Here is an 18,139-nt window from a genome sequence, read left to right on the forward strand (position 1 = left end):
TGCCCTCTATAGTAGCTTAGCCACGCCCATACCTTTCAACTTTTGAAAAATCTGACAGTTGAGTTTTTTCCCCTATGTCTTAAGAGTATACAGCAGAAGTGTGAAGGTGATTGGTGAAAAGGGCGAAGGGGCATCACTCTCCAAACTACATGTGCGAAAACCACTAAATTGAGTACTTGGACTAAAATGGCCGACCTCCTGTGCAACTTTGAGCTTGGCTCCAAGAGACTTTTTTGTAGGTCCTGAGACACCAAATTTCGTAATCCTCAGTCAAAGCATGGCTTGGGGCTGACAGTTTAAATGGTCCTAGGGGGAGCTATTTCTGAAAATAGGCCACGCCCACAAACCTATCACGTTCATTTCTATTGGTGGTTTGACTAGGATCACTCACCAGAGAATTTGTAGCGATATCACGATAACTGAGGAAATGAGTGGAAAACGTATTTCCATGGTGTGATGGTGAATTTCGCCATGCTCCCAAAGCCCTGCCTTTTTTCAAAACCTGCCAGTACTGGAGACCAAGTGACCTCAACTTGTCTACTGCTATTTACCAGAGGTTGCTGGTGATTGGGTGAAAGGAGTCGTGGCAACAGGTCAATGTTTGAGGCTTAGCCACGCCCATACCTTTCAACTTTTGAGAAATCCGACGGTTGAATTTTTTCCTTTACGTCTTAAGAGCCTATAGCAGAAGTGTGAAGGTGATCAGTGGAAAGGGTGGCAGGGCATCATTCTCCAAACAACGTGTGCAAAAACTAGTAAATCGAGTACTTGGACCAAAATGGCCAACCTCCTGTGTGACTTTGCGCTTGGCTCCAAGAGACTTTTTTGTAGGTCCTGAGACACTACATTAGTGTACCAAATTTCGTAATCCTCAGTCAAAGCATGGCTTGGGGCTGAAAATTTTAATGGTCCTAGGGGGCTCTATTTAAGAAAATAGGCCACGCCCACCAGGGGCCGGACTAGGATCACTCACCAGAAGTTTTGTGGCGATATCTTTAGAAATGACAAAATGGGGGCAAAATGGGGGGCAAACATAAGGCCACCGCGGTACGCCTGACTTCGCTGTGCCGCCACAGCCCCGCCCTCTTTTGGATACTCCCACAAAGTGACACCAAGAAACACCCACTTGTCTTGAGTTACCAGCTACAAATTTGTGGTGATTAAGTGTAATGGGCAATTTGGGACCTATCACATTAAAACTTGACCTTTTTGGTCCTGAGGGGGCGGAGCTTATGTGATGTCATCATCTGACCATTCAATTTAGTTTGTGGCTGGATGTTGAATGACCACAGAAATTTTTGTAACTCTATTCGAATATGAAGTTATAGCCATTTATATTTTTTGACTAGTCGAACTTTGAGGCCTGGCCACTCCCCCTCAGCATATACAAAAAGTCAATTTTATTTTTTCTATTTGATCACCCATCACTTCTGAGCAATTTCCCACAACTTTGAGACAATCATGCGAAAAATGATCGAGTAAATCAATCAGAAGCGGACCCTTGAAACGGTCAAAACAGGGTCAAAATCACCACTTCAAACCAAAATGGCCGACTTCTTGTTTGATGTTGACCATGACTGCAAGAGGCTTTTCTGTGCGAACTGTTGAGTACTTCAAGTGTACAAAATTTCAAAACTGTATGACAAACTAAGGTTTATGGAGGGGGGTATTTTTTACATTCTAGGGGGCGCTGTGGAGCTAGTTTTATTGCGATTTTTTGGGACGTTTAAAATACAAAATTTTACACCACGCCTGACATGTGTGCAAAAATTCCTGAGTTTTCGGGTATGCTAAGGCCTCCAAAAAGCCAATTTACTTGGCGTAAGAAAAATAAACAGAGCAGATACAATAGGCCTTCTCTGCGCTTTCGCTGCTCGGGCAAACTGAGGTTGTTCAAATATTTTACTGTGACACGTAAAATCTTAAAAGCTCGTAAACTTTCTCCTGACCTCCTCTTGAAAAAGAAAAAACAAAAGTTTTAACGCTGCATGAGCATAGCAGCTCAATCTCAACATGGTAAATGTGTTGCTAACTCAGTTAAACAGGCAGAGTGGTGTTTATGAGCAGGTTCTTGCTCCGGTTATTCAGTAATCTGTATGTGACTACCAAGTAACTCAAACAAACAGTTCATATGATTTTCTCCTGTTTGTCTTTAACTTAATGAGGTCAGATTAACTTTTTTTGATGATGACAAACACGTTAAGAGCTGTATCAAAGTCGGAAGTAAAACGGTTTTATTTGATGTTGTTGTCATTTTCGTGCTTGATTTTTATTAGGAATAAAAACTATGTGTCTCGTTAGTGGCTTTCTGATTATTGTGGAAGGGATTTTTTCTAATTTATTCTAAAATTTGCAAGAAAAATGTTAAGATCTTTAAATATTTCATAACAGTTCTGACCTATTAGCATCTGAACACTGGCTTAGTTTTTGGGATCTAAAGAATTTTATCAGTGTCTAATCCTGATATGGCATCCGATCCCCACCAGGAAGCACAGCTGTTTGAACTTGTTGGGACTTATCTGCTGACAACACAATAAACACATAAAACATCCAAAAAAAAAACAAAAAACAAATAAGCATAAGTTAAAGCTTTTCAATTGAAATAAATGTAGAAATGCAGCTACAGTAGCAGTTTGCAAGTTTCATTTAATCTTCAACTATATATGTAAAAACTTGGATTTTCAAAAATAAAGATTTTGATGGAAGAAAACACTACCTTGTAAATACCTCCTACTAAATTCTTACAACTCCTCTGACTATATTTAAAATAAGACCTTTGATTTCAAACATCCTAGCACAGGTTAACAATGCTGCGGGTCTTTCAGGATGCTTTTCTGGTTATTGATTATGGCAGCAGTTCATTACATCCATCTGCTGTGATACAAAAACATAAGACATAGTCTTTACATAAAATTTTTAGATATGAGTTTGTGACAGTGTGAGCATCTTGTCACTGTATACCCACTGATGATGCCCCTGGCTACTTGGCCACAGGTATGTCCCTTTGGCTGACTGGTTAGTGTGTGTGATCCTCACCCAGGAGTCTGGGGATTGAATCCTGCCAGGCCTTAATTTCTCCATCTTGCCACAAGTTATTACCTGTTTTAGTCTTCACTGTCAGCTATTCCTAAATTACGTAAAATACCAATGAATCTAGCATATGTATGGAAGATTATTGCTGTCAGTGCAAGGTGAAAAATAAAAGCAGCACTATCTCATAATGATAACGTTTCTCAAAGTGAAATAAATCTAATTTTAATGAGAAACTTGATCATGATAACATTGTCCAACAAGAACAATTGTAACAGTAAAAAGTTGGTATATTGTGGTTTCACTCTGAATGACTGAGGCAGTTACCCAAGCTTCCTGTCTATGGTGTAAGATAGCTGTCAAAAAGGTGTGTGCAGGATTCTGAAATTCATTTTTTTTCTTCCAATAAGTGTTGTCCATACAATTTTGTTATTATATTTGTGAGTCTGGAAAATTGTAAAGGTTAGAATTTTTTAATTGTGAGTGCAAATCTAAAATCTGTGAATGGAAATATTTACTATTAGCTGTATTATGCTTCTTAGACGGCAACGCTTACGCATCCGGTGGAAAGCTGGGGGTGTCCCCCTTCTTAACGGTGCTGCCGCGGCACAATGACAAGAGGAGAAACTGCTAAACAGCTGGTGCATAACTGACTGACAGCTTTGAACACCATGAGAGCACAGGTTGCCCTCTGGAGGCAGGCGTTGCAGATTTGCATCGTTAACACCTACCTACCTGGTTACTCCACATACGTATTTCATGAGCATTTTTTTAACTCAGAAGTACCCCTGAAGGACTTAGTTGTTCGTCCTTTTATCAAAACTTGTTTTGAGCCTGAGAGGGTTAAGAGTAACATAAGTGTAACACCAAAAACACCCAAACATGTCCCACCCAAAGAGAACATAAGGTCACTAAACTAAACAGTTCATCTTATTTAGAACATTTTCCAGGTTCTCACACATTTCTGCTGACCTGTTCAAGGCTAACCCCCACCCCACCACTAATCCAATGACAATACTAACATGCAACACATGGGCCTTAGTCCATGTTTTGCTGCACCGACTCTTGCATAAAGCTCAGTTTTTCTGCTGAAAAAGAACAAAAGAGAGAAAGTCTGTAGCTCACTGATATGACCACTAAACTTTGACCTGTGCTGCTCTTGTAATGGTTATTTTCCCTCCGCTGAGTGACCTTGCTGTTTCCTCCCTCACTGCCCGCTCCCATTCCACACGCACTGGCTGACTTTCAGCTAGTAGTTTTCCTCCTGCAGACATGAGGTAAAACAAGAGCTAAAACGTGTTCTAATGTCTACAGCTGAGTGAAAATACACAAAAACCTGCAATACTGAACCTATATACTGTAAGAACATCCGGTTTTATAAACAAGTTTACAAGTTGCTTAGGGGAAGAGAAAAAAAAGAACCTAAGCTGTTTTTTTTAATCTAGTCAGTTTTAAATGCATGAAAATGTGTTCATTTATTCATCTAAAAATATGTGGTACCTCTCAAGATACAAGTTATATTTGTGCAAAGTAAACAAAGTGCTTCACAGTGAAACAGACATACCATGAAACACAATGGGATTGAGGTAGATAAAATAAAACACATTTAAAGAAACATTTAGGATATTTTGGAGTGATGTTATTTATTTACAGTGAGGCCCTACCTGCAGGTGGTATAACTCAAAGTGTCTAGCAACAGGGGTAAGTCCTCTGTAGATGTCCTCAGAACTATACTATAATCTGCATCTTTAGGAAACTATTTTCCAGTATTGCATCGCTTGCTCATAAAAATCATGTTGACGTATTAGAACAGTATGATACCCGCTTTTATAGCACTGCAATGTTGCGTGAGATGTTTAAGTTATGCTGTTGGCTGGCTCTAGATGTATAAATTAAATACAGGACCTCCTTGAACCGTCACCTTATCGTGGTGGAGGAGTTTGAGTGCCCTAATGATCCTAGGAGCTATGTTGTCTGGGGCACTTAGTGCCCCTGGTAGGGTCTCCCATGACAAATTGGTCTTAGGTGAAGGGTGAGACAAAGAACGGTTCGAAGGATCTTTCATGGCGGTGAAAACGAAGAGTCGGAGTACCCGGCCCGGAGGGTTACCGGGGTCCCACCCTGGAGCCAGGCCTGGGGTTGGGGCCCGTGAGCGAGAGCCTGGTGGCCGGGCTTTCGCCCATGGGGCCCGGCCGGGCCCAGCCCGAACCGGATACATGGGCTCGTCCAACTGTGGACCCACCACCCGCAGGAGGAACATGAAGGGTCCGGTGCAATGTGAATCGGGTGGCAGACCAAGGCGGGAGCCTTGGCGGTCCAATCCCCGGACAAGAAAACTAGTTTTTGGGACATGGAACGTCACCTCGCTGGCGGGGAAGGAGCCGGAGCTTGTGGCAGAGGTTGAGCGGTACCGGCTAGATATAGTCGGACTCACCTCGACACATTGCATTGGCTCTGGAACCCGAGACCTGGAGAGGGGTTGGACACTCTACTTTGCTGGAGTTGCTCCGGGTGAGAGGCGGAGGGCTGGGGTTGGCTTTTTGTTAGCCCCGAGACTCTCTGCCTGTGTGTTGGGGTTTACCCCGGGGGACAAGAGGGTAGCTTCCTTGCGCCTTCGGGTCGGGGAACGGGTCCTGACTGTTGTTTGTGCTTATGGGCCAAATATCAGTTCAGAGTACCCACCCTTTTTGGAGTCCCTGGGACGAGTGCTAGATAGTGCTCCATCAGGGGACTCCATTGTCCTGCTGGGGGACTTCAATGCTCACGTGGGCAATGACAGCTTGACCTGGAGGGGTGTGATTGGGAGGAACGGCCCACCTGATCAGAACTCGAGCAGTGTTTTGTTATTGGACTTCTGTGCAAGCCGCAGTTTGGCCATAACGAACACCATGTTCGAACATAAGGATGCCCACCGGTACACTTGGTACCAGGGCAGCCTAGGTCACAGGTCGATGATAGATTTTGTAGTCGTATCATCTGACCTGCGGCCGTATGTTTTGGACACCCGAGTGAAGAGAGGGGCGGAGCTGTCAACTGATCACCACCTGGTGGTGAGTTGGATCAGATGGCAAGGGAACATGCCGCGTAGACCTGGCAGACCCAAACGCATAGTGAGGGTCTGCTGGGAACGCCTGGCAGAAGAACCTGTCAAGACGGTCTTCAACTCCCACCTCCGGCAGAGCTTTGACCACGTCCCGAGAGCAGTGGGGGACATTGAGTACGAGTGGGCCTTGTTCCACTCTGCGATTGTCGAGGCGGCTGTTGCTAGCTGTGGTCGTAAGGTGGCCGGTGCCAGTCGTGGTGGCAACCCCCGTATCCGCTGGTGGACACCAGAGGTTCGGGGAGCCGTCAGGCTGAAGAAGGAGGCCTACAGGGCGTGGCTGGTCTGTGGGTCTCCGGAGGCAGCAGACAGGTACCGGATAGCCAAGCGGGGTGCAGCAGTGGCAGTTGCCGAGGCAAAATCTCGGGCGTGGGAGGAGTTTGGTGAGGCCATGGAGAAAGACTATCGATCGGCTCCAAAGAGGTTCTGGCAAACTGTCCGGCGCCTCAGGAGAGGAAGGCAGCAACTCGCTCACACTGTTTACAGTGGGGAGGGGGAGCTGCTGACGTCAACTGAGGCTATAGTCGGACGGTGGAAGGAATACTTTGAGGAGCTCCTCAATCCCACCAATGCGCATTCCGAGGAGGAACCAGAGCTGGGAGGCCTGGGGATGGACTGTCCGATCTCGGGGGCAGAAGTTGCTGAGGTAGTCAAACAACTACACAGCGGCGGAGCCCCGGGGGCGGATGAGGTTCGTCCTGGGTATCTCAAGGCTATGGATGTTGTAGGGCTGTCATGGTTGACACGTCTCTACAACATTGCGTGGTCATCGGGGGCAGTTCCTAGGGAGTGGCAGACCGGGGTGGTGGTCCCCATCTTTAAGAAGGGTGACCTGAGGGTGTGTTCCAACTATAGGGGGATCACACTCCTCAGCCTCCCTGGAAAGGTCTACGCCAAGGTACTGGAGAGGAGGGTCCGATCGATAGTTGAATCTCAGATAGAGGAGGAGCAATGTGGTTTTCGTCCTGGCCGTGGAACTGTGGACCAGCTCTATACCCTTGCAAGGGTGATGGAGGGGGCATGGGAGTTTGCCCAACCAATCCACATGTGCTTTGTGGATTTGGAGAAGGCTTATGACCGTGTCCCCAGGGGCACCCTGTGGGGGACGCTCCAGGAGTATGGGGTGGGTGGCTTTCTGTTGAGGGCCATTCAGTCCCTTTACCAGAGGAGCGTGAGTTTGGTCCGCATAGCCGGTAGTAAGTCGGACCTGTTCCCAGTGAGGGTTGGACTCCGCCAGGGCTGCCCTTTGTCACCGGTTCTGTTCATCACTTTTATGGACAGAATTTCTAGACGCAGCCGTGGTGTGGAGTGTGTCGAGTTTGGTGGCAGGAGAATCTCGTCTCTGCTTTTTGCGGATGATGTGGTCCTCCTAGCTTCATCCAGCTCTGACCTTCAGCTCTTGCTGGGTAGGTTCGGGGCCGAATGTGAAGCGGCTGGGATGAGGATCAGCACCTCCAAATCTGAGACCATGGTTCTCGACCGGAAAAGGGTGGCTTGCCACCTCCGGGTCGGGGGAGAGGTCCTACCTCAAGTGGAGGAGTTTAAGTATCTCGGGGTCTTGTTCACGAGTGAGGGTAGGAGGGATCGGGAGATCGACAGGCGGATTGGTTCGGCGTCTGCAGTGATGCGGACGCTGAGCCGATCTGTCGTGGGGAAGAGGGAGCTGAGCCAGAAAGCCAGGCTCTCGATTTACCGGTCGATCTACGTCCCAATCCTCACCTATGGTCATGAGCTTTGGGTAATGACCGAAAGAACGAGATCGCGGATACAAGCGGCCGAAATGAGTTTCCTCCGTAGGGTGGCCGGGCTCAGCCTTAGAGATAGGGTGAGGAGCTCGGACATTCGGGAGGGACTCGGAGTAGAACCGCTGCTCCTCCGGATCGAAAGGAGCCAGTTGAGGTGGTTTGGGCATCTGGTCAGGATGCCTCCTGGACGCCTCCCCGGGGAGGTGTTTCGGGCATGTCCTGCCGGCAGAAGGCCCCCGGGTCGACCCAGGACACGTTGGAGAAGTTACATCTCCAATCTGGTCCGGGAACGCCTTGGGGTCCTGCCGGAGGAGCTGGTGGACAAGGCCGGGGAGAGGACGGCCTGGAGCTCCCTAGTTGGGATGCTGCCCCCGCGACCCGGACCCGGATAAGCGGAGGAAGACGACGACGACGACCTTAGGGATTGACGTGGGATATAAGGATGCAAAAGCTGTCTGCCAAGTCCTGATCCCTGCTGCTTACGAGCTCTTTATGTCTACTAGAGTATTAAATTCCCTCTGCAATTAACCAGGAGCCAGTGTAACTATAGGTCAACTAAGTCAAAATCAGGGTCACATATGAGAACTTGAATGGTTCATTCACAAACCCTGGAATGGAATGCTGAACAACCAACAGCCACTATAAACGTAGTGACTTATCTTTATTCCACACACTGGACTTTGCCTCATTAGTTCAGGACATCTGTGAGTAAAAGGTACGACCTGTGCACATAAAAACCAAGCGGTACCGGGGCACACTGAGAACTGGCAGCTCAAACCTGAACTTGAGGTTCAGAAACAACCAATAAGGTATTTGGTTTACTTTTATCTTGAAATAAACGCAGAACAAAATCTATAGACTGCAACACTGAGCCAGAATCTGACTAGCATCTGTATTTTTTGACTAAAGACTTCACGGTCAAGACTTTTTTTGTCCCGGTTACCAGTTAGTGTTATTTAATATTAAGTACCTGATAATTATTCATTATTGTTTTTTAACCCAGACTTGCAGATTACATACAAGGATGGCTTGCAAGGCTAGTCCTTGGGGCCTCTACCCAGGATTTTTTTTTCTGGGAGGTGTTCCCTTCTAGAATGAGATCTTTAATGTTGTTTCTCAAATCTACATGAGCTACTCTCAATTTAGGGGTCACAGTCTCAAGTGTTCCAAGAGCCACTGAAATACCTGTTGGTTTACCTGGTATTTATTTCAACATTTCAACCCAATAATCATCTCGTTAGCTTTAACGCCTTTTCTGTATTTCCCTTTCAGAAAATGTCCAGCATAATGTCTGTGATCCTGATGGCCCTGTGCCTTCTGTTACTCGAACCATCTTACTGTGGAGGCAGTAAGATTCTGGTGGTACCAGTCGATGGCAGCCACTGGATCAATATGAAAATCATCCTTGAAAAGCTTCACTCCAGTGGCCATGAGATCACAGTTCTGCGCTCTGCAAACAGCTGGTATATTTCCAGTAACTCCTCCATTTATACTTCTATCAATGTAACAATGTTGGAAGATGAAGCAGACTTGGACTTCTACAACAGACTGCTACTAGACGTCATGGATTGCCGCAGTTATTCTGCTTTTTTACGCACTTTTTGTCAGCAGAGGTTGATCACATCTTTGTTAACAAAAGCCCATGATATTCTGGCCAAATCAGCAATATCAATGTTGGATGACCCCCTGTTTGTGACGACATTGCAGGAGTCTAAGTTTGACCTAATGTTAACCGACCCTGGTATGACTTTAGGAGTTATTCTAGGAAGTTACCTCAAGCTGCCGATGGTTTTTAATGTGCGATGGATTAATAATGGAGAGGGACATTTTGCTATAGCTCCCTCTCCAATCTCCTATATACCTGTACCTGGAAGTGAGCTACACGATCAAATGGACTTTCTAGAAAGGACAAAGAATATGTTGCACTATCTCTACTATGTTTATGAGCAGCATTTCGTCATTAACCCTGCATACTCAGATTTGTTCCAGAAGCACTTCCCTGCTGGGACTGACCTGCTGTCTTTGGAGATGTCAGCTGATATCTGGTTGTTCAGGTCAGATTTTGTCTTTGAGTTCCCTCGGCCCACCATGCCCAATGTGGTATACATTGGAGGGTTCCAGTGCAAAGAGTCAAAACCTCTCCCTGATGAGTTGGAGGCATTCATGCAGAGTTCTGGGGAACATGGGGTCATCATCATGTCTCTAGGGACATTTATATCAGCTCTTCCACCTGAGATCACAGAGGCCATCGCTGCTGCCTTTGCTGAGCTCCCTCAGAAGGTGATTTGGAGGTTCACTGGTGAAAAGCCTTCATCTCTGGGAAATAACACCATGCTGGTGAAATGGCTTCCTCAGAATGATCTCCTTGGACACCCCAAGACTCGTGTCTTTGTAGCCCATGGAGGGACCAATGGCATGTATGAGGCCATCTATCATGGTGTTCCTGTTTTAGCTATGCCTCTTCTTTTTGATCAGTTTGACAACGTACTCCGACTGAAGGTACGTGGTGCCGCTCGGGTTGTGGAGGTCAGATCTCTGACCAAAGACAGTTTCCTGGAGGCTCTAGAGGACGTCTTAGAGAATCCATCTTACCGCCAAAACGCCCAGCGTCTCTCCCAGCTACACCGAGACCAACCAATGTCTCCCATGGACACGGCCATCTTCTGGATTGAGTATGTCATCAGGAACAAGGGAGCGCCCCACCTACAGGCAGCAGGTTTCAGCCTGCCGTGGTATTCCTACTTCTGTCTGGATGTGGCTGCCTTCTTTATGGTCATAACTGGAACCTTCATCTGGGGTTCAGTCCTGATCTGTAGGTTTCTCTGCTGCAGGAGGTTCAGCAGAAAAATGAAAGCAGAGTAACTGATGAAAAAAATGTTTTTTACTTGAAGCTAACTGGTGTTTTTCTGGAGAACTATGATAAGTTTATTCTCAGTGTTTTAGAACTTATGACTTTCTACTATTATATTTTACTCGCATACTGAAACTATAAAGCTTTGTGAGTCTGTAAACCATCACAGAGCTCATGATAACAGTCATCCGCATTCTGTTTTTTGTAATTTCATATGTGTTTGACCAACAGCAGATCAGGCTGAAATCAGGTTTACTTCTACAGTCAAATGGGCTTAAGGCCCAGTAGGGACAATCACTGATTGTGTGTAAGATTCCAAAACGTCCTGTAATTTAAACAAGCTAACCAAAACGTTGCATTCCCATTCCAAAGAGAAAGTAATCATTGTGAATAGGTTTTGTTCCTGCTAGGTAGCAGTGTTGTAAATCAGATGTTTGTAAAATTATTTTCTAGTATTAAATGTTAAATTTACTTCTCTGATGCTGAAGATGGCAGCCCATAGGCACCTTTATTTTTAAGAGTGTTTTATTATGAGTAAATCATTGTGATTGATGAAATGTGGTGTTACACGTAAAAAATAAAAAAAAATAAAAATGAAATTTCCTAACATTTCTGCCTAAATTTTTTCTTTGTTTATTAGTTCCAAGTCATGTGAATAACAAAATATACAAAAAACAAAACAAAACATGAATATAACATCTTCCTTGACAAAATAACAGAAGGATGAAGAAATAAAATCTAATTCATGTTAAAGAAAAAATATGAAAAGGTAAAAGATGATGATTGGAAAAACATCAATAAAATGGTCTGATGAGAGCTGAAAAACAAGATTTATCTCAACTTTTTTGGGCAACCTGTGTTTAAAGGTGACTAGGAAGAAGCTACTTTATCATTGCAGACTGTTCTTTGAGCCTATATAAAACATATAGATTTTTTTTGGCTCACAATGTCCCAGGAGCCCTTATAAATGTCCAAGCATAACCCATAATGAAGCCCTTCAATGAAAACTTTTTTCCCACCTACTTGATCAAAACCTAGTGATAATAATAAATATGCGTAAACCTGAACTGGTAACCTACTTGTGCGTAATCAAATGTCTATAGGGGAAAAGTTGGAAAAGCTATAGCTATGAGGTTCACTTTTGCCTCAGACCGACTTATTGCTGCTTCATGGTGTGGCTGAATCTGCAGTTCGCTCATGGGCGTCGCACCCGTGGGGGATGTGGGGGATTCAACACCCACATTTTTCTTATTGAAATCGTTCAACTGACACCCTCACTTTTCCAGCCGTTTTGCTCACCTCCACACCAGTCTGGTTTCTCTATGTCGCACTCACTCTGTTTGCCTCATCTCCTTCTTCCCCACCCTCTCCTGTTTCTCCTTAAACCCGACAGCCGATGTCGGGTTTAAGGAGAAACAGGAGAGGGAGGGAAGAGCAAATTCATAATTTTACATCTTGACATTAGCTGTACAAACTCTGAGTTTGATAAAGTGAAGAACAACTATTTGCAGAGGTTTATAACAGGCGCGGCGTCAGGTTTTCATTTTTGGGTGGGCCACGGTAATTTTGGACGGACCTTAATAAGCAGTGACTTAAGTGAAGCAGGCAGGTCGCGCAAGAAAATTTCGTTTAAAAAGACATCATAAATTTTTCCCCCCGTCATTTTTATTTCTAAAATATGAAGTAAAAACTCCCAATTTAATTATAGGCACCAGAATGCATTACCTGCACTTCTAACATTTACATCTCAACGTAGGACTCTTTCATAAGGGTACATGCACACCGGTAGTTTTTACGGTTATTCATGGGGCAAAATCTCTGGCATTTTTGAAAAAAAAAATCATCTTCCAGTAAAAGCAAAGCATCCAGCCCACCTCTCCAAATGCGTAAAATGTGCATCACAGCCGCTAGGCGCGCTGCGTGCAATGTCCGCTACGTCAGCCCAGACAAGAGCAGAGAAAATAGAGAAAGAATAGAGGATAATTCTGTCTGGATGTGGATGGAGATCGCGGACATAAACAAAGTGAATGACTGGAAAAGGTAGTGTCAGACAGTGTTTTTGTGGTGATTTTGAAGGACTGAAGAATTGCAAACGGTGGTTCTAACTGGTATTCATTCACATGGATATTCCCAGTACATACCTGACCATAATACCGGGCGTACACTGTGCGACTTTTTCACTTTTTTGAGCCGATTTTCCAGTCGTGCGAGAATCCACGACATTGGGGCGAGTTTTGCGCCGAGCGGTGGTGTAGTGTACAGGGGGTTACGAGAGGCGATTAACACCACGTGACCAGCTGCCGATCAGCAGTCGTGAGGTCGCACGGACTTCTGGTGTGTTTAATATTTCGCTCGTCCCTCGTGAGGGTATCGCACTGTTGAAGCGGCGCTGCGAGCAGCTGCGATCCAAAATGTATCAGAACCGCTCACGGCGCATGTGCGCGCCATCCTGCATCAACGCCGGTCGCTCGCTACTTCCCTAATAACACACGCTGTTCGTTTTTGTTTCTACACGTTTTTTTACTCACAAAGATTGTCAAGAAAGCGTGTTTGTCGTGTTCATGTCAAATTAAACTGATCACAAAACACAGATTTACTCTCTTTATTTCGTTTTCCCCATCCAACCCCCATAAATCCCTGTGTGTCCTCCTGCAGCACTCCCAAAGGACAACAGGCAAAACAAGACAAAAAACTCTGACGTGTTGAGTAAAAACTGCTATTTTTAGCACATTTTTAGGGCCGACGTGTTGCTACCAGACGTACAGTGTGAGCAGTCAGGTCGCATGCGAGAACTGGGTCGTGCAGTGTGAGCACATGACTCGTGAGATCTGCTCTGCGAGGAAGTCGTACAGTTTGAGCTGAAGCTGAACGCTGCGAGTGAAAAAGTCGCACAGTGTACGCCCGGCTTAAGTGGTAATCCAATTCTTCTTAGTTGTTTTCCTTTCATCCAACTAGAACATTAGCTGTAGCCCAGGCTAGCATTAGCAGTAGCTCAAGCTAGAGTTATAGCTCAGGTTAGCATTAGCAGTAGCTCAAGCTAGAGTTAGCTCAGGCTAACATTAGCAGTAGCTCAAGCTAGAGTTAGCTCAGGTTAACATTAGCAGTAGCTCAGGTTAGAGTTTCTCAGGCTTGCAGTAGCTCTGGAGTTAGTATCTCAGGCATTCAGCTGTTAGCATTACCATGATCAATGTCTACATTGCTGATGTTACAGTGGGTTGTGACATGTGTGTCCTCTGATTCAGGTGACTTCTATTTTGCAGAAAGAATGGAAACAGCACAACGGAACTGAATAGATTTGTATGCTAACCCACTTCATTTTCAGTGACAGTAAAAACTACACTGATAACAAAACAACAGTCATACTAAATTCAGCTACAGTAAATAATATTGATGAATAGCCTTATAACAGCTTATAAGCACATTACTATAATATTTTTGTCTAAAAGTGCAGAGACATGTTACCTCATCCATTGTCCTTGTGGGTCTGAGATTTACCCAAAATGCATTTCTTCCAAATAGAATGCTTAGCATTGAAAGAAAATGTGTGTTATGGGGAAAGTTTAGTTTATTTTTACGTCCTTTTTTTTTGGTGTTCCTTTTTTTGTGATGTCACTTCCTTCTCCCTCAGTCCTGGGACAAAACTTTGTTAAACTAGATACTTGGTTTCATGGCTGTGCCTCCAAACAGGAAAACGGTGAAAAGTTAACCTATTTTCCACCTTTTCCCCTGGCGATCACGTGATCACAATATTTACCATAGTTGTGTAATATAACCACTCAAATCAATAATAGGTTAATTCAGGCCACAAGAGTGAGACTGAGCTCACTGTTGTCTGTTTACTGAGGGCTGGCAGCTCCAGCTTCTGGAATCAGCTTAACATCAGACAAGTGTGATATCTGATAATAAATAACATCTCCTCACACCAGCTGGTAGTGCCGTATCTAACACGCTCTGATTATTTTTTTCTCAATGTATGACGTATGTCTGTATGACAACCTGAACATTTCACCTCTCTATCAGACCTTCTCTTTTACAGATGACTGGTGACTGCAAAGCAAAGTCCAGTAGGTGTGATGAAAGATGAATTAGAAAAATTTGTTGCTAGCTGATCTTAGAATATTTCTCAGATATTTTTCTTATCTTCTTTTTCAGAAGATGTCCAGAACAACCTTTGTGATCCTGACGATCTTGTGCTTTCTACTGTTCAGTCCCTGTAGAAGCAGTAAGATTCTGGTGGTACCAATTGATGGCAGCCACTGGCTCAACATGAAAATCATCCTCAAAGAGCTTCACTTCAGAGCCCATGAAATCACAGTTCTGCATTTTGGCAAAAGCTGGTACATGTCCAGTAACTCCTCTATTTATATCTCCATTCATAGTGCAATGGATGACAAAGGCAGAGATAAACATGGTTTTAATGATTATGTGCAAGCTTATCTTGAAATGTTCCAATTATCCTCCTTCTGTACAACATTTCACCAGAATCACTTGTTTGCCACTATGTTAGCAAGATGCCATGACAAACAGGCCACATCTGCAGCAAGAATTTTAGATGAGCTCATTTTATGAGTATAAGTTTGATTTAATGCTGACGGATCCTGCATTGACTTTAGGAGTTATTCTGCTTATGGTTAGGGGTTCACTGCTTAGGCTGTTGCCCCCTGACCTGACCCCGCATAAGCAGAGGATGATGGCTGAACGGAAAACCATTTGACCCAAACTGGCAAGGCAGCTTTACTTGTATATCACATTTCAGACACTGGGGCAATTCCTGTGTTGGGAAAATTTGTTTTAAAAAAACTAGGGTTTTGTCTTCAGTCTTGTCTTTGTTTAACTGGAGGAAGTTAGATTGCACCCAGTCACTCACTGCGTTTACATGCAGGCAGTAACCCTTTTAAAACCCGAATATTCACAATAACCCGGTTCCGCACGGCCATGTAAACACTGCCACTGACAGAGTGACTCTAGGGGGACTCTTTGGGTCAGGGGTCGGCAACCCGCGGCTCTGGAGCCGCATGCGGCTCTTCCATCCATCTGATGTGGCTCTCTGCTTGTAAAATAATGACTGGATATTTAAATAAAATGCTTTATATTTTACTGCATAAATTTTACATCTGCAAGCTAATTCTAAATGTAAAGATTGTTTGCGTAAACCTGAGTGCTATTGGTTTTTCCAGAATCAATAGCACTAGATTTGCTATACAGATTATTTCATTGTAAGAAGTAAGATATAAGATCAGGGAGGATGGTGAATGGTCTGCACTCATATAGAGTAGTGAGGCAGAGGACTCCAAAGCACTTTCCACTACAGTCATTCATCCTTTCACACACACTGGAAGTGATGAGCAACACTGTAGCCACAGCTGCCCTGGGGCGCACTGACAGCAGCTGCCATACACAGGTGCAACCTGTCTCCCTGACCACTACTGTTACAGCCCGGCTTGTGGGACTGCAACAAAAGGAGGAGGTCAGGACACAAGGTTAATGTTCAAGAGTATATTTTTTCATTAAAACCAAGCCTCTAAAAGGCCTCCTCAAAAAAATGCCACACAGGCAAGAGCTACCAAAGGTGCTCCCTCTGATCAGCCTCAACTTCTCATCCTCCTGAGTCTCTCCAACTTGCACTTAGCAGCCTTTTTTGGCTGCACAGGTGCAGCCACTCATCAAAGAAAATGCAGGCTGCACACAGCCACACCAATAACAAAGCAGAAGGGCGTCGGCATAAACATCTGAAGCAGCCAATCAACTGGTTACACTGGCACAGCAGTCCCTTAAGAGGATGGGTTCTTGTTTTCTTCCATTAGCAGGGGTTGTAACACCTACCAACAGGCAAGGGGGTTAAGCGTTTTGCCCAAGGACACGACAACTGACACTGACTGAGTTTGAGCCGGCAACCCACTGGTTTGCATGGCAAACACCTTAACCCTGAGCTGTCCCTCAACCTCTACTACATAGCCAGTGTTGGGAGTAACGCGGTACAAAAGTAATTAATTACTGTAATGCATTGCTTTTTGCTGCAATGTGGTAATGTAAGGCATTACAGGGGAAGAAAAAGGTAATATTTACTCGGTACAATTGTCAGTAACGCGGTAATTACAATGCATTTTTAAACCCAGAATCAAGATGTGGGTTTCCTAAAAATTCTAATTGCGGGAAGCCTGACAAAAGATCCAGTATCCACATATATGACGTCATTTATGGACTCAGCTTTGCGGGCATTCTATGAGCCGAGAGGATGCAGGGGTAATGGCTCAAACACTCCAGCTACGTCCTGTGCGCGTCCGCTATTATATTCACAAAATCGCTCCACCAAAATAAAGTAATTTGTTTGCGATCGTTTATATCAGCCCATATTCTCTGGTACTTCATGTACTTTTCAGCTGAGTTCATAATCTTTGCCCCGGTGATTTCAACTCATTGCTGCTGAAGCACAGCGCATATTAAACCTTTTTTTTTTTTTTTTTTTTTTTTTTGCGTTCGGTAGATCCCTTTGGCTGATTAGTTAGAAAGTAGGAAATCTAGTTTACAGTTTTTCTGGAAGACGGGAGAAAACATGCAGCATGCAGGAAGGTTAGAGAGAGGGCAGGAAATTATTCAAATAAAATCAAGATAAAAAGAAAAAAGTAGGTAGATTTAGCCCCAATACACATTTGTACCAGTGAAAAGCAATAATTTATAAGCATTTAATATTTATACATGTGATAGAATCAGATCACCCCATAAGCCAGTCCCACATCCAGGGCCGTATCAAGGCATTTGAGGACCAAGGCAAATATAGGCATGGAGCCCCCACCACCTCACTCCCTGCTCAGTTAATAGGTATGTGTATTGGTGAAATTCTGGCGATACAATACGTATTACGATACAGGGGAGACGATACAATATATCACGATATATTGCGATACATTCAGTCGGACGATGTTGGCGATTTTTTAGACTAAATTTATTATAGGAAAATTCAATAAACAGTCCAAACTGATACTTAACATGTTTAACCGTAACAGAGGGATTTACATTTCAATGACAGAAACAAAACCCATTACACACTGCTGCCAACTAGTGGTCGGCGTTTGAATTGCACCACAAGAAAAGAAAATACACAAATGTTTCCATGTAAATTCTTCCAAAATTTGAATTTCGATACATTTTTGCAAGAAAAAATATCACAATATATTGCGATATCGATATTTTCGATACACAGCTTTTGAATATCGATATAATATCGCTGGGGAAAATATCACAATATATTGCCATAATCGACATTTTCTTACATCCCTATCAGTTAATATAAGCTGGCAGCATGCTGAGAGTACAGATTGTTGTTGCTTTTATTTAGTAAACAATCATTTTAAAGGACTGTTATTATATCTGACTGTTTTTAACAGCAGTCCTAGCTCAGATACCACATCACTT

At 44.1% G+C, this 18,139-nt stretch overlaps 1 protein-coding gene across 1 annotated transcript; it reads left to right on the forward strand.

Annotated features, from left to right (window-relative positions):
* Positions 1 to 8,305: 8,305 nt before the first annotated feature.
* LOC107376916 (UDP-glucuronosyltransferase 2B15) lies at positions 8,306 to 11,335 on the forward strand. The gene is made up of 2 exons (XM_054747385.2): positions 8,306 to 8,684; positions 9,148 to 11,335. The coding sequence occupies exon 2, from the start codon at positions 9,151 to 9,153 to the stop codon at positions 10,735 to 10,737; it is 1,587 nt and encodes a 528-aa protein (XP_054603360.2). The 5' UTR covers positions 8,306 to 8,684; positions 9,148 to 9,150; the 3' UTR covers positions 10,738 to 11,335.
* The last annotated feature ends 6,804 nt before the right edge of the window (positions 11,336 to 18,139 follow it).

The sequence above is a fragment of the Nothobranchius furzeri genome, chromosome 2 (genome assembly GCF_043380555.1).
Source record: "Nothobranchius furzeri strain GRZ-AD chromosome 2, NfurGRZ-RIMD1, whole genome shotgun sequence".
Classification (NCBI taxonomy): Eukaryota; Metazoa; Chordata; class Actinopteri; order Cyprinodontiformes; family Nothobranchiidae; genus Nothobranchius; species Nothobranchius furzeri.

Coding starts and splice junctions, on each gene's coding strand:
- LOC107376916 (XM_054747385.2), top strand. CDS start 9,151: ATGTCCAGCATAATGTCTGTGATCCTGATGGCCCTGTGCCTTCTGTTA.